This window comes from Gymnodraco acuticeps, unplaced genomic scaffold, assembly GCF_902827175.1.
Source record: "Gymnodraco acuticeps unplaced genomic scaffold, fGymAcu1.1, whole genome shotgun sequence".
NCBI classification, from domain to species: domain Eukaryota; kingdom Metazoa; phylum Chordata; class Actinopteri; order Perciformes; family Bathydraconidae; genus Gymnodraco; species Gymnodraco acuticeps.
In genome coordinates this window covers 1,436,935-1,456,162 of record NW_022990358.1, presented here as the reverse complement: position 1 = coordinate 1,456,162, position 19,228 = coordinate 1,436,935, and the positions used below count along the sequence as shown (strand labels likewise).

The following is a 19,228-nucleotide window of genomic DNA, read 5'->3' as shown; positions in this document are numbered from 1 at the left end:
TTCACACAATAATGACCAAATATTGTTTATTTCAGAATATTGTAAATGGATACAGGTTATATGCTGAAAATAATACATTGATAAACTGACCATGTTTGACAGACGAGGCAAATTCATCATAACATGTCCTTCTAGTGCAACTTCTTCTTTTTTAGCAGTGAATCCCGTAGAGCAATCTGAAAAAGAAAAAATATTTAAATTACAACTTTATATTCAATAAAATCAATTAATCTGCAGTGAGATACAGTAGCTGTTTCTGACAGGTGTGACTGACCTGTTTGTCTCTGAAGGAACGTTTGCCTTTAGTTCTGACGCCCTCGCTGTGTCTCATCATCATGAAGTTCTTCGTCTTCCTCTTCTCCTTGTTGCTGGTGCTGGCGAAAGGGTTGAGCTTCTGGTGCTTCTTATGAAAGTCCTTCCGTTCGGACCTTCCCGCCTAAAATCAAACGCACCATTAGAACGGAAATGGTTAGTTGATCAATTCATTGTTTGATCAACAGAAAATGTATCAAAAAACAGTTTTAATAATGAAAAATACTAAGAAATGTACCGGTCCCAACTGTTATTTTGTGAATATTTAGTGTTTTCTAGTTGTACAATGATAGTAAAACATGTGTTTTTCCTGTCATTTTATAGACCAAATGATTAGTTAAGGCAATAATCAGTAGGAATATTATATGTAATGGGAATAATTATAATATGCAGCCACTAGGGATGGGTATCGTTTGAAATGTATCGATTCCGGTTCTGCTTATTGATTCCGGTTCTTATTGATTCCCCGTTTCGATTCCAAAATTGTAAAAGAAAGAGGTGAAACGTTTAGATAACAAAAATATCTTTATTTTTTTAAGCTTTAACTGACATTTTTACAAATACAAATATATACATGCAATACAAATGTATTGCACAATAGCTGTGCTTTATTTTAACTGAGCTATGCCTTTGGCAAGCTATTAACAGGCATTACACTGTGCCTTGTCTTTTTCTTTTTTAGTGTAGTGGAGCCTCACTTTAGAGCGTTTACCGCGATCCATCTTTGGTGTTTTGAAGTGACTGAGCTTGTGAACTGTCTACGGGAGGAGCCTCGCTGCGGGGCAACTGTGGACCTCTGTCGCCGCAACTTACATGATGCCGTTTAAAAAAAATTAAGGGCGGTGCCGGCCGTCAGCGTACCGAGCCGGCCGTCAACGGCCCGCTGACGACCGGCCGTTCTGTGATTCTCCAGAACACACAGATGGCCAGTCCGCCCTTACCCTGCTGTATTCCACCGGGTCGCCGTGGCGCAGACGGACCCGGTGGAATATAGGGTCTACCGCGTTTAGTAACCGTTAAGCAGAACCGAAATTGTGTATTTTGTATGGGTACCCGGCATTTTCTTATCGGTTCTCATCTGGAACCGAGTTTCGGTTCCCAACCCTAGCAGCCACGCATCATTGCTTACCCTCACATTATACAAACTGCTTGTTAATGACATTTCAGAGTCAAAGGTGTTTCAGCTGGTTAAGAAACAATGATTTCACATCAGATATACTTTACATCCCTCTACAGTTAGCATAAAGGTTTACCTTTGCTGTTGCCAGGCGCGTGTCCTTGTCGTCTTTTGGTTTCTTATGCAGTTTCTCAATATGCCTCAAGGTTAGCACCTCTCCTCTGAAAGAATGGGCAAAAAACAACAAAATAGTCTCTTTATCTTCCCAACAACTATTGTGAATACAATTTCACATGTGTACATATTGCTTTAAGCTTTTTGTACAAACAGCTTTCCAACCTGTTGTCCTCCTCTTCGTCGAGGTCCACATTTGTCCTCTTCTGGCCCTTTCCTGGCGCGTTGTCGATCTCCTTAGCCAGCTGGACGAGTCGGATCTTCTTGAAGTCTTCCTGAGTGAGGAGCCGGCTGCCGCTGACCGCCGCCGCTTTGACCTTTCTTTCCTCAACTGGCATATTCTGAAGAATCTCCGCCTGACAGAAACACACAAAACTCTCATATTGAAACACAAATACCATACACAACTAACATCAGTTTATAATTGGTAACGTTTTATTCTTACCACTTCTGCTGTGTCTTCATCACCCGAGTGGTGAACGTCCACCCACTCCCCATCGTCATCACCATCACTGATACTGGCGCTCTCCCAGCCATCTGTTGGACAATATGGAAAATAGGCACATTAGCCTTACATTGATCATCTTCCAACACACATACACAGAGCAGCAAGATCATAGCTGCTCACCTTGTTCTTTCTCTCCATCTTTTTCAATCTCCTCCACCTCCAGGACTTCAGCTCCAGGGATATAATCTTTAGCCTCGAGCTCTCCGTAGTTTTTGATCTTGGCCTCTGCTGACGCCTCTGTGGGTCTCCCCTGGAAAAAACAAGTGGCAGAGTTTACAATTATTTACAATTTAAAAAGACACAGTGATGAAGTGCTCTGTCAGTCTTGCAATACGAACAACAAGGGTCAGAGCAGCCCTCGGCCACATGCCCTTTCTTGCAACATTAACAAAAGTGGAAAATCTGCTTTGTGATTCGGTTTTGCTTTATACATCTAATTTGTTCTTCCTTGGACCAAAATACACGAAAACCAAGTTTCTTGAATATTGCTCTTGTAGTTTCTCCCCAATCCTAACGAAAATCTATATAATAATAATCTGAATTTAAGGTAACCGTAACCCTAAAAACATTATTGCCACAAAAATATAAAAGAAAGGTGGCACAACACACTGGGAATGTCATCTCCTATATATATATATGTTTGTGAATAAATACAAACAATCCTAATGACAAGCAAACAAACTCAACCGAGAACATAACTTCTGGCAAAGGTAACTATACTCACGATTGCTGAATGTGAAGTTATCATTCAGTTCTTTAAAAAGGAGTGTTGTTTGTTGTAAAAGTAACATCTTGCTCACCCTGTCTCTCTTGTGCAGCATGTGTGGATTGAGACTCCTGAACAGCTGGATCAGTCCCTTGGCAGACATCATCACATCTGAACGCAAATACAGACAAAACATGAGTGAACATGCACATATATTTACACCTCCTTCACTCGGTGCATTGGGATTCAAGGACAGGTGTCAGAAAAACGTTCACTCACTCTTGTCTTTGTGCATCTTGTACTGAACCAGGTCCTGCAGCAAGTCTTCATTGAGGGCCAGAGGACAACGGGCGGCCACTTCCCTGATGGCATTGATACTTGAAACAAAAAAAGAGTAACAATTGAATGCAAAACTGTAAAGTATTTCTTAGAAGTTGCAAAATGACTGCAGATATAATGCACATTGTTAACCATGCATACATTAAATCAGAAGTGTCCAGGGCTTCTACCTACCCCACAGTCATGACCTCCCCGGAGTTTCTGTCTGTCACAAAGTTGTTGGCGATGGTCATGATAACAGGTTCAATGACCTAAACAGGAAGGAATGTGTGAGAAGAGTTATACTGGAATCATTCTGATAGCTGCGTGTGCTTTATCACGATAAATATACATGTACCTCTGGTGGGACGAGCTGATGTGAAGCCTGAGCTGCACACAGGAGGATCTTTGTCACCTCTCAAAAAAGAAAAAAGGTTTCTTTAAAACATTTCATCAACAGTAGGGGCAGGGGAAATAAATCAATACAGGATATATCCCAATATCTTACACACACACACACACACACACACACACACACACACACACACACACACACACACACACACACACACACACACACACACACACACACACACACACACACACACACACACACACACAATGTATCAGTCTTTTAGTATGGACATTATTAATATAACATTTACAGATTTAAAAGTTAGCAAATGTTTTTGCATTAATAATTTGTAAATGAAAAAAGTGAATAACTTGCAATACTCATAATATTGTTAAACTTCAATAATAAGGTATTGTGATATATTGTGCCAATACCAAATCATGAGGTCTCTGGTGATTCCCACCTTTATTATTATTATATTAATTATTAATTAATTACACAGAGATTACATTACGCTGTGTAAAGCGCACATATTTTCTATATAGTATGTCTATTTTATTTATATGTATAGTAAGTCTTTATATTTTAAACACACACTTTATCTTTAATTTTATCAGCACCACGTCACTATTATTTATTTATATGTACAATTTTAGCAAGTTTTTATATTGTCCTGTTCCTGTAAGCCAGTACAACGAAATTTCGTTTTAATAGTACACCGTGTCTTTTTGAAATGACAATAAAGTATGTCTATGTCTTTAATAAACAGATACAAAACGTCTCATTAAGTTAACTGGGAGTTATGTTACCTCTCTGATGTGGCTGCAGAAACCTCTGGATAAAGGGATAAAAATTGAAGAGGAAGAGCTGGAAAACAACAAAACAAAATAGTATTATACTCACTATAAAATCTACTTCATACCTCATTTATATTCAATATAATGCAGCGTCAAAGGCATGATTCCCATGGCCCATTCAGAACTGTATAGAAGTCTGATCCTAATGTTGACAGTGCCTATTAGGACCATTTCATATCTGGTGGAAATGTAATAACACCTGCACAAAAGAACAAATCCGCTATGCAAACCAATTAGGGGGACAGATGAGACCACTCACCTCGTGGATTCCCACCAGTCTGGATATGAACTCCATCATCATCATCTTCACCTCAAAGCGCTCTTTAGAGTCTTCCAACTGCTTCAAGAGTTTCTCTGAGAAATCTAAATGAAAGAGATATTTGATTTGACAGTTCTGTAAACATGGGGAAATGACCCTACACATACATTTTGTTCTGCAGTGGGTGAGGAAAAGAGGAGTGAACCTACCTTGAGGATCGTGAATCAGGTGAATAGCAGAGAAGTTGAACACTTCTACCCTTTTCTTTTTCTTGTGTTTCTGCCAAAAGAGTTCAAAACAATCAACTCAATTCATTCAATTGTAAAATATAACGATATAAGTCATGATATTGTAGTATTAACAAGAGTAGTACCTTGAGGACTTTCATTGCCTTGTCCATCTTCTTCTTGCTTTTGGTGGTTTTCTTGCCAGTGGCGTATCTCACCTTCAGATCTCGGACTGTTGGCCCCTCCGCCTGAAAGATAAACATTTAAATATCTTACATATGCATCAACATCACTGCCTTCTAGACTGAGAAAAGTATCCTTTCTCTAACTACTTTATGTATATGCATTTATTGGTACTTGCCTCGGATTCTGAATCGCTGTCATTTTTCTCATCTTCATCTTTGCCCAGGAAGAACTTCAGACCAGCAACAACAATCTAAACAGGAAGAGAGGTAAGTATGTACAGGACTGCAACTAATGTTATATAAAAAGCAATTGGTTGAAATGTGGGAAAACCTACCTTTGTAACCTTGGAGAAGCACGCTGTTACAATGACATTGACTGTTTTGGCATCGTTCCTGTGACCCAGACAAAAAGACAATTAGATTAAAGTGGAAAATAATAAGAATGACTTATGAAGTCTGGTGTAAAAAATAAAACCCACCATATGTTCCTTTTGTAAAGCTCCACCATTACATCTAAAGAGATCTTGGCTGCGAGGGGATTACTGTCTCTCAGCATGGTGTACATGAAGTTCTGTAATGTCTGCAACACACAACACAATTTCTCCGACAATGAGCTCTGGAGTGGAACAATAGAACTAACAGTCAAACTTGACACATGTGGTTTGTTTACTTACTGTGTTAACTTTGTTATTTTTGTGCTTGGCATTGATGTTTTTGATATCTGCGACAATGTGTAAGTACAGTGTCTGTGGAGAGAGGGAAGCAAATGTTTACTTCTGAAAAGGGGAAGAGTGAAACATTGAAAGAGCAACCCTTAAACATATCAATATGTAAACACACACAACATCAGGAAAGCATTTGAAATGGTCTTTTGATTCTCCCCGTGACTCACAACTACCACTCTTGTAAATTCATACAAAATATAATACCCACTCACTCCATGCTTAGAGTAATGTTCTGTGTGATCTCACCTTTCTGAGCAGTTTGTCGTGACATCGCAGCAGCTCAAAGAAGAGCTCCAGGAGGCCGCAGGGGTCGATCAGATCTTTATTCCTCAGAAGAATCAGCGACTTGCAGAATGTCTGATGAAGACAGGAAACAGACACAAACATTGAAATGCTAAGAGACACATACTTTTGATCAATTACTTAATATGGATAGGCACAGGTTATCTCACCATTCTGAGGTCTGGATGCAGGACTGTGTGGTGACTCATTAATAACTCACGCAGCTCTTGTGGAAAGGTTGACAGTTGCTGCAGGTAGCAGTGAGAAACCTGAATGACACAAAAACAGCTGTAACCTCACACCATCAATATCAAAATAAATATTACTGAGCAGCGGTGTGAGAAGTACATTTACTCAAACTTGAGGTACTCGTTCTTAAGTATTTACATGATATACTTTACTGCATTACATCTCAGCAGCAACTGTTGTGCTTTTTACTCCACAGGATTTACATCTATGGGTTTAGTTAATATTTTACATCATTTTTGTATGCATGTCAGTTTATATTTTTACATTTTCTTGTACTAATGTACATCTTATATGTTTGTTTGTATAGGTTTTTAATAATAAAAGTGTGGAGAGCTGAGCGTAAGAATGTCCTTTTACAGTGCAACTGCCTGTTTTACAATGACAATAACATATCGTGAATCTTAAAAACAAAACACAAGTATATCCAAGTAAAGGATCTAAAATATTTCCTCAATTGCTGATCAGATATATACAGACTCAATAAAGGTACAGACAAGAGTAAAGGAATACTTATACCGTTATAATGAACATTTGTATATCAATTTCCCACTAACAGACAGAACAGTACCTGGGCCAGAAACATGGAGAGATCCGCCAGCTCCTTGTTCGGCTTGTCAGGCTGCAGTCTGAAGATCTGCATATTGGACTGGTAGTGTCGGTACTGCTGCTGAAACTGTGCAGAAACCACCATCGATTAATTTCCTCTAATATGTTTAGTCTCAGACTAACACAACAAGTCGACTAGCTAGTTAGCAAGCTCGGCTAACAACACTTACCTCCTCCACGTAAGACTGCGGATCTCTTTTAATAAGATTCTGCAGTTGCGGCAGATTGTTTGGCAGCTTGTTGCCTGTTCTCCCCGACATGGTTGCAGATGAATTCGCGTGTTTCTTAACAAGAAAAATATGAAAAACGGCAACTTTTACAAGGCAAGCGTGGCAGATGTGTAGGCTGCCATTTAACTTGCGCTGGTACGTCCAAACGTCATTTCCGGTTTTAAGAGTCACTTCCGGTTTGATCACAGGAGGAGTTTCCTTCTTTGCTGCCAGTTTTTCAATTACTAAAACTTCACACAGCTTTTATGTTTCAACTTGAATGTTTCTTTTATTTCATATTAATATCTTTGTTTCTTTACCAAGCCTTCTTTGCAAACTATTATTCAATGGCTTCAATATCATGTGAACTAATGAGTAAACACATTGCAGAAATATATTTATAAACTAGACAAGTAGCACTCAAATATTGGGCTCGATTTTAATTTTTTCAATTTTACATGTCTATATTTCAGAAATGCTGTCATTGTATTACTACTTTTTTCAATAGCTTTGGCATTGTGTGACCCGATAACTCCAAATCAATGCGGCATTGCATTGATATTTTTAAGGCAGGTATAAAATGGGAAGCCTACTTTTAAACGCATGAATGATTTTATGTTTATGGAAACATTATGCTAATAGGCAATATGCACCGATATGACAAGACAAGAAAAACCTTTGTTTCCTAATTATAAATGAAAGAAAAAAACCTCCACACAACATTTAAAATGTATCCAGTTTAATTTTCATGAGATGAATATGTACACTTTTAATTTCATCATTTACCTCAAGCATTGAGCAATTACTGTATAATAGATTTACAAAGCAAATACTGACATAGTATTCTGTCAAGGCATGTTCCAGCATTAAAATAGGATTCAAAATACACAAAGTACAATTTTGTTCCACATAATTATTTTAGAATATCCATGAATCTGGGAAAAAACATTTGTGTTTTCTTGTAGGTGACAAGAAATACAATCAGCAGTTCTCATACATGCATTGAAAAGGAGTAGCAGCCAAAGAGAGAGAGAACTCAAAAAGCAAATGTAAAAATATAGACTTCTTTAAAAAGGATTTACTCTGAAAGATCTGAATATTTTAAGGCATTTTAAAAACATGTAGTGTACATTTGGCAATTTCTGCCTGTGTGAACTCTCCTCCATTTTAGTTTTGCTCTTGTGAAACAGTCGAACAGCCTCCACATGACGGCTCCTATCCAGAGATGTTTTCTTCTGCTTGAAGGCATCTCAGGACATAGAGGATCACTTGATAGCAGAAAATATATTGGTCCTGTAAAATAAAAATAAAAAAGGTGTGAGAAAATGTGTACCAAAGAGGTGTCTTATAAGTTAAGATACAAATAGAGTACATCAAAAACACCAGTGCCTAATAGAATAACCATACAAGCAGGATACATTTAGTAAATCATTTACAAAATGAAAAGTAATATTTGCATCAAATAGTTTAGAGTTAAGATAATCTAACTAAGATACTAAAACCAAAAAGTAAAACTCACCTCTGTCTGCACCATTCCCTGTCTCTGAAGTCTCATGTTTCTTACAATATCTGAAATATCAAACTGTAGAAAGTAATTATTAGATTGTGATCATACTAAACAAAGACTACAAATAAGAGCAGAAGCTTTTTTATAAAGAATACATAAACTGCACAAAGTAAAGATTGTCTACTTACATCAGCGTCTTTGCTGATGAGACCCAGAACCACGTCTAGACAGATGAGGGTTCCTGAGCGGCCGATGCCTGCGCTGCAGTGTGTGATGATTGGCCCCGATCGATGGACGTGCCTCATGTAGGAGATAAATGTGAGCAGCTGCTCGGGTTGTGAGGGCGTGCCGTGGTCCGGCCATCCCGTGTAGTTCAGATGAGTTACACGCTGTATTTCATTAGTCTGAGGAGGGAGAAACTCTTAAGTTAATGCGTCTATTCAAGCTGGGGTAGGCAGGCTATTTTGGCTGTGATGGAGCAACAACTCCATAATGATCATTGACCATTTAACATATTGTAATTCAAGTGATACTCCAGGGTTAGGCAGTTTTCTTGAAAAGGAAAAAAAAACAGTATGATGTTCAACTATAAGTAATTGGTTTCAAATATCATTCTGATCATGTCATCCAGATAATGTTATATAGTAGCAATTCTATGGCAATTACCCCCCTCTACTCTTTGCAAACCTTTATTACAACATGCTGAAAGGTCATTTTAAAGGCCTTCAACCAATTTGAAGTTTTAGTTGCAATCTAAAATCTGGAGACAAACTAACCTGGACATCTTTGACCTCGATGACTCGGATGACAAAATTGTCGAGGTATTGGTCTTTGATCAGCGTGATCTGTAACCTGTCGTCCACCATCTCTGCTGTCCTCGGAGTGTCGGGCCAGTACCGCTGACATTTCACCTTCCCCCCCTCTACTTCCTGGGTCATCATGGCGATCACATTGGACTTCTGCTCCCAGACCATTTGCCAAAAGTCACCCAGGGTGGTGGGTAAAGGACCCTGACATGCGATGTACAAATAACTCTCTTCTTTCACTGACATCTTGATGAAGTTGGCATTGATGTAGCCGCCGTCTTTTTCCAGCACAACTCGAGTTGTGTCAACTAGAAGAGATGGGTGCATACAAATCTGATTTCAAATGATGTCAAAAACTTTGAAGGGATCTATTTAATCTATATATTGAGTATTTTCACCGCTTCACCTTGCCACCCGACAAACCCCCTATTAAAAGGTAATGTGAAAATAAAAAATCCATTGGGACTTACAGGGAACAATGTTCTTGTAGCGGTTCTTCTTCTTGTTCTCCTTTGTTTGACCTATCAGACAGTCGTCCAGAGGCTGGAGATTCTGAAGGTTCTGCCACGAAGAAAAGAAGACGTTTATTAAATCCAATTATTTGCAATTAATTTGACAGACATTGACATGACTTACTTCAAACTCCTGCAGGGGGACCTTCTGCTCCAGGAGCCCCCTTATCATGCGGACCACAGTGTTGAGCTTTGCTTCTGTGTACTGGCCATCAGGGACCACTTTGACGAGGGGCAGAGAGGTCAGCTCATCCTCTGTGATGATTGGCTCGTCTTAGGGGGGCAGAATGAAGGACGGAATTACAAATCCTATTGTGTCATTTTAATGTGTTTTGAAAACTAAATAAACATTTAAATCCAAATGTGTCTTACCATCTTGGGATTTGTTCATGTTTTCAATAGGCAGTTCCTCACTTCCCCATGTGATCTCATCTTCCTCTGGCTGTCCAGCACTCATTTGCAGATAGCTGTTGATTTAAACAAATAAACAGTGAGATATTTATGAATAAATAATAATAAAGTCCCCATTGTGACTGATTTATATCCAAAAATGAAAATCTTACTTTTCATTCCTTGGATAATCAACACTCTCCTCTTGCCATTCCACTTTCCGGGAACTCTGTTATTGAACAATGAAAGAAAGATATAACTTTTGCATATTGTTTTAATTTGACAGCAGGTCTAATGGATTAGATTTGACCTCAGGCGAGTCTTCAGGTAAAGAAGAGCCATCGCAGTCTGTGTCCTCCGAAAGCTCAGCGCTGTGATCTGTTGTTCTTTTCTGTTCTAATGGCTCATCTTCATAGTCTGCGAAACATGGGAACACAGATATGTTAATGAAGTTTACAATTTTATCATTTGATTTAAAAATGAATGAATCTTGCTGGTAAAATCATACAATATTCAGGATTGTCCTATTAATATTTAAGGTACATTTTCCAGCCTGTGTGTTTTTACCTATTGGTGGTATAGAAGGGAAGCCGCTAGATTTCAGCTCATCATTGAGAGTAAACAGCTTTGTTTTCGCGCCACTGTCGTCACTCAGATCTACAAACAACAAGAAGGAGAGTTAGGCGTGTTTAGAGAGAAACATCTAATTATCACAAACTCTAACACTAGTCACAATCTGGTTTTAAATGAGCTCTTCTTAAATGGTTAAAACAGGATAACTATCAGACAAAACCTTTCTAAAATATACATGATTTGTGTGTCTGCTTGTACCTGTGTTTCCATTGCACTTGTCAGAGTTGATGGGCAGGTAGGCCAGGTAAGTGTTTGGGTTCTGGTCGGGCGGTCTTGACACTATGAGATGAACCAGGCCTTTAGCTTTACGGATAGTGGTGACAGCTTTGGTGTGAGACACGCCTGTCATTAGTTCTTCATTCACCTGCAAGGAAAACACAGACAGAAAGAAATCACACGATTGAATACACGAGGATCTCAAAAACAAAAGTAAAACATTGTAGAGCATTTAATAATGTGTTATTTATTTACATGGCGTTAAATTAATTTATTAGAAATGAATAATTGCTCTTTTTCTTCTGAATTCTATGTATTATTTATATTTTTTTCATCTACTTCACTTGTTCCTTTTATGTCTTTGAAATTGTGCTTTTTGTGTTTTTATCTGGAAAGGAAATAGGACTATTCCATGTTTGTTACTTTTAAAAACAACCCCTCACAATACAACTATTTAACATATATTTGTTCAAAGTGTGGGCAGAGGCCAGCAGTTACAATCAATTTGTCCAACATTTGAACAGTAAAATAATGGCAAAATCTTGTTAAACAAAAGTATATAAATATGATATTATCAGCCTAAATTCTGAGCTGTATTTGTGTGACACCACTCACTTTCAGCAGCCTGTCTCCCACTTGCAGTTTCCCCGAGGACTCTGCTATTCCTCCCGGTGTGATGGACTTGACAAAAATCCCTCTTTCTCCTCCGATCACAGAGAAGCCCAGACCTCCTGACTGCAGCTTCTCCAGATCCAGCCTGATGATTTCCTCCTGCAAATTCAACAAACAAACAAACAAACGTGCCATCACCTTTAATCCATGATTTAAAACTTTAGTATACTGTTAGGAAGTGAACAAGTCATTAAAGTAATGATTTTTTAACAGACAAAGCTTGATGGTAACAGTCAAGCATTTAATGACAGCCAACCAGTGGCGGTTCAAGAACATTTTACATGGGGGGGCAAAGGGGGGGCAAGAGGTCATGCCAGGGTGGCATGGGAGGGCGGACAGTACGTGGTATTTTATACTGTATATAACCTATTTATTGTTAATTCATGCCCTAACACAAGTGTTCTTAATGCACAAGAGAAACAAGGTGTTCAGACAAACAATCGGGTGCCCTTTGAGTCCCCCAAGCTTACCTCAACCATTTTAAATGAAAGGAAACTACAAAATGTATTTTAAAGCAATGAATTAATGGAACAGGTTTTTTTGCATTACAATGTAAAATTAAATATATATTTAGTTTTTAAAAAATTGGTTTTCTTAGTATTAGACAGACATATTTGCATGTCCTCACTAAGCATTATTACATATTAATTTAATATCAAACCAATCAAAATGGCCAATTATCCCAAAATGTTGCTGCTAATATAATCATATGCTTGTCAACTTTAACTGATCAAAAATAAATTCTGAAAAAATACTTGAATTATCTATAAAATTGCAATATTGTCCCTCAGTTTGTTTCAACCCCGTCACGCCATACCATTTACTCTCCTATTAAAATAATGGATCAGTCCGTGTGTGATCTGCATTGAGGGAATTACATCACAAAAGTGTCAGTTTCTTCTCTTACCTATATTTCAGTTTTTGTATTTTCAGATTAAGATTGACAAGCTCAACATTTCAACTTATAATTAAGTACACAAATGACATCACCCATCTCTTCAGAGAGCTACAGGTGACCTGTGCAGCAACACATTTCAATCAATATTTGTCAATACTAAGAGCTGCTAGATTGTGCTGCTGTGATGGAATATGTAAGGAGAATAAGAACATACCATGTGGTCCAGCTGGAGTTTCCTCTGCCTCCTGATCCCTGCCTCTGTCCCTCTTTCTGATACTTCATCTTTATTCCTCACATACATTTCTTCTTCTTCACTAATGTCTTCATCTCCTCCTCCTGCTCTGACCCTCCTGGTCTCTTCATCTCCTCCTCTTCCTCCTGCTCTGACCCTCCTGGTCTCTTCAGTGAACTCTCTTTTCCTTTTCCTCTTTCTGTTCGTCCTGATCACTTCTCATATGTCTTTGTGTTGTTGTTGAATCACTCCTATACTCTGGCCTGCAAGAGTCTACTTGTGAAAAGCACTGGTACAAATGCTTGTATAACTTTACGCGTTAGGGCCATGTAGCCTAGCTAATATGTAGCATATCATATAACATCAGAAAGTATTGACCAAGCGCACACAGGCAGCTGTGTTTGGATCCAGTTTTTACAGTAAAGGATGTATCCTGGTTTCATTGATCTGGCCTCATGGCTGTGATGTGTAGTTTACGTGGATGTAATAGTAGGCTACCGCGTAGTTTAGCAAAGTGATCGATCTCCCAGCTAACGCTGTCTGCGTAGTATTTTGTAACGTAACGCCCCAAACAGCGCCCGTCTGTTAAACGCTATCGATTCAAACGGCAGCGTTTTATTAATATTTAGTTTCAAGCTCTCGTCCTTAGTAAAAACAAAACTAGTGGAAAGGGAAATGCTCCCAGGGGAAGCTGATCCATAGGTGCTGGGACAGCTCGCTCCCTCTCTGCACCGGTGTGAGCCGCGGTCTGTGTGAACGCCGCTCCGCAGTTTAATGCAGGGCCGTAGCTGCGTTTTTAACGGGCCTAAAATTATATTTAAAATGATTCACTTTTAACTAATGTAATGCTTGTTTTGTTGCTTGAGAAGCTTGTGGAAATAGTGTAGGTTTGTTTTAGTACAGTTTTAGGGAAACAAAAGTTAGGGGGGGCAAGGCTCTACAGTGGGGGGGGCAAGGGGGGGCAGCTGCCCCCCCTTGCCCCCCGTAGATCCGCCCCTGCAGCCAACACAACATTATTGTGATAGAAATATGTGTACAATTACCATTATAACATTTCAACCTTCTTTGAACTGTTTGCTTGACATTCAATACAGAAATAACATAAATGCAACAGTTAAACATCTTTTAATTGAAGCACAATTTAATATTTAGCCAAACTGACTCAACTTACCTCTAAAGGACAAAGTGTTGCAATACACTCTGTATCTCTGGGATCTTCTCCTTTAAGAAACCCTTTAACAGAAAACAATGTTGCAATTAAATGCAAAATAACAGATACATTTGTTGTTGTTGTCAGTTGACACCTTAAATGTCTGAAACATACCGTTCATGCTGGATGAAATCTTGGGGCTAACATTGTTGTTAAGAAAAGAGACACTTTTCTGACCAGGAGAAACAGGCTTTCCATCCCTTTTGACAAAAAAGAAGTGAATGAAATGGTGCACATGCAGTATCTTGAGCCAGGAAACATGTGTAATTCTTTATAAGGTCACCTTGTGGCCTTCAGTGTGAGGTCGTTCAGTGAGAGCTCCAGCAGTCTGGTGCTCTCACTCAGAGTCAGGTCCTGTGTGGGAGCACCGTTGATGTAGTGGATCAGATCAAGAGGCCTCAGGGTGCCCTCCTCATAGGCCATTGAGCCGGGCAGGACTTCTCTCACAAACAAGACATCGTAAACACTGTCACTGCCACCGTCCAGTACCAAACCTGGTGATAGGACAACGTATAAATGATGCAACACTTGTTAGCAGTGTGCCTGAATTTTAGTGCCAGGACTGTTTGTTTTAAGGTCTGTTTCTTACCCATGGGTTCTTGGCTGCCCTCAAAGTCAATGTCAGGCAGCAGGTGGGCTTCTATTGGGGGCTTGGGAGCCTCCAGGACCCTCCCTACCACCAAGTCAACCACACGGGGAGCAGCGCGCACAAGATTGACCACCTCTGTGTGGCCCATGTTGCTCACATCTGTGTTGTTCACCTGCAGGAAGAAAATAAAGATTCATACAATTGGGAAACAGCTTCTAGCATAGCAAAATGACTAGAAGCAGTAGAAAACAGCTAGCCTTGTTCTGTTTGCCCTAATCTTGTCTTAGATCCAAAAATGTTTCTTTAACATTTTTTTTTGACACCATATCTCTTTGGGTTTATATTGTGCACCTAAACCATAGGTTGGTCAAACTTTAGGCTGCGATGAAAGGGATCAGGGCTGAATTTGTACCATAATCATTCGGTCCCCGGGCTTGAGACTGCCATCTCCTTTGGCTGGATCCTGGACGATGTCATGGATGTAACACCCGTGATCACTTCCTTTGGTGAGGGTGAAGCCAAGGCTGCCTTTTTCTGACTTCACCAGGGAGACTCTTAGCTCCACTTCCTAGTAACGGAGAAAAAGCTCAGTTAGAGAAATGACCCTTGGTCGAGTGAAACCCTTTTTTTGAGTCAAACAGAGCTTCCCTTCCTCAGGCCTTACCGGGACAAAGTCCTCCATTTCCTGTCCATTGCCAGACACGGTGAGGTTTAAGGGCAGAGGCAGAGGAGGAGGCAGGGGATCAGGGCTTGGAGCAGTGGGGGAGGACACCATATGAAGGGAGGACGACTCCAAATCAGCTGTAACAGGGGAAGAAGGAAACCTGCCAAACAACCACAAAGAAAAAACATTTAATATCAGAGAATAGCATTAATGCAGATATTATGCATTATTCATTTACTCCAGGGGTGGGGAACCTTTTTCCTCTCAAGGCCCATTTCAACATCCTCCGAGGGCCGTACAAATTATTGACCTCTGCTTAAAAAAACTAAAATCACAGCCCATTCATTTGGCCTTTCTTTCATGCTGTGCCAAGAAAAAGCAACCTCTTAATCCAGATATCTTACCATGACTCGCGTATGCATGCACGTGCACGGTTGTGGCGTGACCACCAAAACAGAAAGATATGGACACAAGATGTGTGCAAATGTATTTAGTTTCCTATCCATCTGAACATGATTTAAGTGGGGGGGACCTAACCTCCTCTAGGGGGGTCCGGGGGCATGCTCCTTATGACAGATGAGCAGATCGCCACTGGGCTTTCAACTAAAGACACAGCCACGCAAAAACTGCGGCATGGAGCCTCCTTATGGGTACTGCCATTTCTAAAGTGCCGGAGCGGCGTTCTGGTGCTCTCCGTCAGCACTACACCCCTGTCAGACGAGACCATAGACTGTGGGTGTTTCTCAATCGCGAGTAAAGCTGCTCCAGAGCCACTATTTCAAGCATACTACATAATTGAGTGCCGCCGAAGTACTGTTCCAATGTCCAGCATACTTGGAAATCTACCGAGCCCGGCGTACTTCGTTTGGAGATTGAGAAATGTCGAGGCTGCACATGTGTAGACTCCGCGGTCTTAAAATCCCCACAATGCTTTGCACACGGACCATTTCCCCTAAATCTGTGGCGGAAAATGTAAGGCGGGGCGTCTCATATGACGCACACTTGCTCGCCTGTTCCACTCTTTGTTTTCCGAATGCCAGGAAGAATTCTTGCCTCGCTTCTGAAGCAAGACGCTCGGAAGACATGTGCTACCAAGCAAGCGTACTCGCGATTGAGAAACACCCTGTATATATAAAGGACGAGACATATACCACGTGATGACACGTTAGGCTTGTGTTGTGTTCAAGGATCCTGACCTTGGCCAGGAAAAACAGGCACTTGCTTGTTTAATTATTTTGCAGTCTAGATCTCTTTAATTGTTTTCTTTTTTGCGTGTGTTTATAAATTACCTCGAGGGCCGTACCAAATGGTCTCGCGGTCCGTATACGGCCCGGGGGCCGGAGGTTCCCCACCCCTGATTTACTCCATGCGTACCTCTTGCTGAGGTCCGATCTTGTAATGGACAGGTTTGGGGAGTAGAAGGCTGGGTTGATGGTATCGTCCAGCTGACCCGTGCTGTCGTATCGTCCCAGTCCCAGGTTGCTGCTGGGGTTGTGGTAGACACTCCGCTCCCACGCTTGCCTGTTGTGCTCTGCTGGGTTTGGGCTGAAGGCTTCTTCCACCTCTTCATCCCCATCAGTGCTGTCGCTGTAGCTGTTTTGTCGGCCGGGGTTTTTGAGCAGCAGCCTCTCCAGGGCGTCCTCCACGCTGACTCGACCTGTCTGGCCCTGTGTCCCCGGAGGAGAGGTCGCCCTGTCCAGGCTCCGGCTCGGCTCTGCCTGGGTCTGAGGCTCCTTCCGCGGTGATGGCTTAGGAGACTGGGAAATACATTTGTTTAAATACATTTTTCAGCTATTTCCGGTACTTGAAGTGTCCAAGCAGTAGCTAGAAAGAAAATATATGATGTACTTACCAAAGCTGAAGCGTCCATTTCAGGAAGAACTCCATATTCAGGTCTACAAAGAAGCAAATTCACTTCCTGTCCCGTTCCTCGCAAGGCTGAAATCACCTCCTGTTAATTCAGAAAAATAGATTTTTTTTCCCATTACTCATAGCGCTTCCTTACTTTTCCAAGTTAATAATTATTTATATGACTGCTCGATCACAGCAGTGAGACATATTCTACTTACATGTTGTGAGAGTCCTTTGAGAGGGGTCTGATTGACCCGCATGATGATGTCGCCAACGTTGATGCGGCCACTCTCTGCAGCTGGTTGGCCAGGAAACAGCTTTTTAACCCGCACCATGCTGGAGCCGGGGGGTTCGTCAGGGATGTGCTCCTCTCGACTGAAACTGAAGCCCAGGCCTGACGTGTTCTTCAGCAGTAACACCTCAAACACATTGTCTGTGGGGAGAAACACATGCAGGAACAGCGTAATGGATACTCAACTTTAACTTTTTTTTGTTATTACCGGTATGTGATGTATCTAGATGTGTAAGTACTGTAGTACATTGTTGTAAATGGGACCGCACAATTATTTGAAATTGCATTGAAACCACAATATGGATTAGTGCAATATCCAAATCACAGTAAAGGCAATATTTAGCAAACATATGTGGTATGTTCTGTGCATCTAAAGAGAAATCCTACCTGCACACTTTAAATAAAATATTTAGTTTTGTAGAGATTATCTTTAACAGCATGATAATTGGGAATATTGTGATCATCCCCCCAAATATTGCAAAAGGCAATTGCATTATCAGCTAATATAATTGTAGTAAGTGTTTTGTTGAAACTTAAAAACAGCTCTAAACCTATTAAAAATGTCCCACTATTTTCCTTAATATTAAAAGGTTAAGTTAACATTCTTCAATTTGTATACAATACTTACACATGTATGAACTATTTGCATTCCCACAAACTACACCTGCTTTTGCAGAAAGTCTTTATGTTTTGGTTAATCAACAAACAAAACAAACCAAACATTTGCTATAAAGCTTCGTGTTGCCTCACCTTCTGTAACAAAGTTGTACTCCGGTTTCTTTTTGACCTGAAGGGGCTGCTTTTTATTCTTGTTTGGGTCGTGGTAGCTGTTCGCAGTTAGTAGTGTGCTCTGAGGCGTGAGGGGAGCATGGACACTGTCTGCCGGCGGATGACCTTTCTCCAGCAACAAGTGCACAGTCTGAGGGAGCAGATGATTTACTTGGTGTTAGTGGCCAGCTGGGCTGAGACTAAACAGCTTGTGCTCGGGTAAATGTCATCCCTCACCTGCCCAGTGTCTCGCAGAGCCTCCACTGCTTGCTGATGAGTGGCTCCCTCCAGACTTGTTCCATTGACAGCCATCACACGATCACCTGAGCACAGGGCACAAACAAAAATAAGTCTTATTAATACCTTGTTTGCTCCAATTATTAACTTTATAATTAAATATTTCTGTGTCTTTACTTCACCTTTCTTAATTCTTCCGTCGAGCTCAGCAGCTCCCTTCGGTATGATGCCTTTGACGTAGATGCCTCCATGTCGAACAGTCGTGTTGACGCCACCCTAAGACATGAACACACCTCTTTAGTCCAATTAGCCAAAGAGAGAATGGTTCGTTATGTATTATTTATGGGGGTTGATGAGAGGTGTGGAAGGTTTTTTTTTCATTTTAAGTGTAATGTTAAATGATAAAGGCTTTGTCTTAACTGATGGTTCAGAATATAATCTTGGTTTATTATGAAGACTGTTAGTATAAAAAAATATCAACCAAACTTCACAAGAAGTATTTGAAGGCACGTTGGAGTTGTTTGTTTTCAAATATCATTAGCTGCTTCACGCCTGGATTTCACCAATTGCATTTACAATCAAGCAGAAAAAAGTAAACCCTTCTTATCAAAATTATGCTTTATCTTTTTCAAATAAATGTAAAATACAAGTTAGACAAAGCC

At 40.4% G+C, this 19,228-nt stretch overlaps 2 protein-coding genes across 5 annotated transcripts in view; both read right to left on the bottom strand.

Annotated features, from left to right (window-relative positions):
• Positions 1–7,268, bottom strand: sdad1 (SDA1 domain containing 1). Its single transcript, XM_034224137.1, has 22 exons — positions 7,051–7,268; positions 6,843–6,947; positions 6,196–6,294; positions 5,990–6,100; positions 5,693–5,764; positions 5,498–5,598; positions 5,354–5,411; positions 5,195–5,269; positions 4,980–5,081; positions 4,816–4,885; positions 4,607–4,710; positions 4,300–4,357; positions 3,494–3,552; positions 3,331–3,407; positions 3,097–3,194; positions 2,912–2,988; positions 2,232–2,361; positions 2,049–2,140; positions 1,769–1,959; positions 1,566–1,650; positions 275–436; positions 1–176 (listed from the first exon to the last, which is right to left on the bottom strand). The coding sequence occupies exons 1-22, from the start codon at positions 7,138–7,140 to the stop codon at positions 132–134; spliced, it is 2,061 nt and encodes a 686-aa protein (XP_034080028.1). The 5' UTR covers positions 7,141–7,268; the 3' UTR covers positions 1–131.
• Positions 7,269–7,811: 543 nt separating this feature from the next.
• Positions 7,812–19,228, bottom strand: part of ptpn13 (protein tyrosine phosphatase non-receptor type 13) — a 46,464-nt gene continuing 35,047 nt past the window's right edge. For all 4 annotated transcript variants that reach the window (XM_034224109.1, XM_034224112.1, XM_034224113.1 and 1 more), the window contains 24 exons: positions 18,749–18,842; positions 18,567–18,652; positions 18,312–18,480; positions 17,488–17,702; positions 17,271–17,369; positions 16,793–17,175; positions 15,419–15,578; positions 15,167–15,322; positions 14,755–14,926; positions 14,449–14,659; positions 14,280–14,365; positions 14,127–14,188; positions 11,769–11,924; positions 11,136–11,301; positions 10,872–10,961; positions 10,615–10,721; positions 10,478–10,533; positions 10,287–10,381; positions 10,039–10,187; positions 9,873–9,963; positions 9,373–9,710; positions 8,785–9,000; positions 8,609–8,671; positions 7,812–8,382 (listed from right to left, as the gene is read on the bottom strand). In XM_034224109.1, coding sequence (XP_034080000.1) covers positions 8,305–8,382; positions 8,609–8,671; positions 8,785–9,000; positions 9,373–9,710; positions 9,873–9,963; positions 10,039–10,187; positions 10,287–10,381; positions 10,478–10,533; positions 10,615–10,721; positions 10,872–10,961; positions 11,136–11,301; positions 11,769–11,924; positions 14,127–14,188; positions 14,280–14,365; positions 14,449–14,659; positions 14,755–14,926; positions 15,167–15,322; positions 15,419–15,578; positions 16,793–17,175; positions 17,271–17,369; positions 17,488–17,702; positions 18,312–18,480; positions 18,567–18,652; positions 18,749–18,842 — 3,498 coding nt within the window. In that variant the 3' untranslated portion in view covers positions 7,812–8,304. The remainder of the gene's footprint in view (positions 8,383–8,608; positions 8,672–8,784; positions 9,001–9,372; positions 9,711–9,872; positions 9,964–10,038; positions 10,188–10,286; positions 10,382–10,477; positions 10,534–10,614; positions 10,722–10,871; positions 10,962–11,135; positions 11,302–11,768; positions 11,925–14,126; positions 14,189–14,279; positions 14,366–14,448; positions 14,660–14,754; positions 14,927–15,166; positions 15,323–15,418; positions 15,579–16,792; positions 17,176–17,270; positions 17,370–17,487; positions 17,703–18,311; positions 18,481–18,566; positions 18,653–18,748; positions 18,843–19,228) is intronic.

Excerpts from the sequence above, each read along its gene's own strand:
- sdad1 (XM_034224137.1), bottom strand. The coding sequence starts at position 7,140 with ATGTCGGGGAGAACAGGCAACAAGCTGCCAAACAATCTGCCGCAACTG. Across the intron at positions 3,553-4,299 it reads TCTGCAGCCACATCAGAGAG|AGGTGACAAAGATCCTCCTG; the intron begins GTAACATAACTC and ends TTCTTTTTTGAG. Across the intron at positions 2,989-3,096 it reads CAAGATGCACAAAGACAAGA|ATGTGATGATGTCTGCCAAG; the intron begins GTGAGTGAACGT and ends ATTTGCGTTCAG.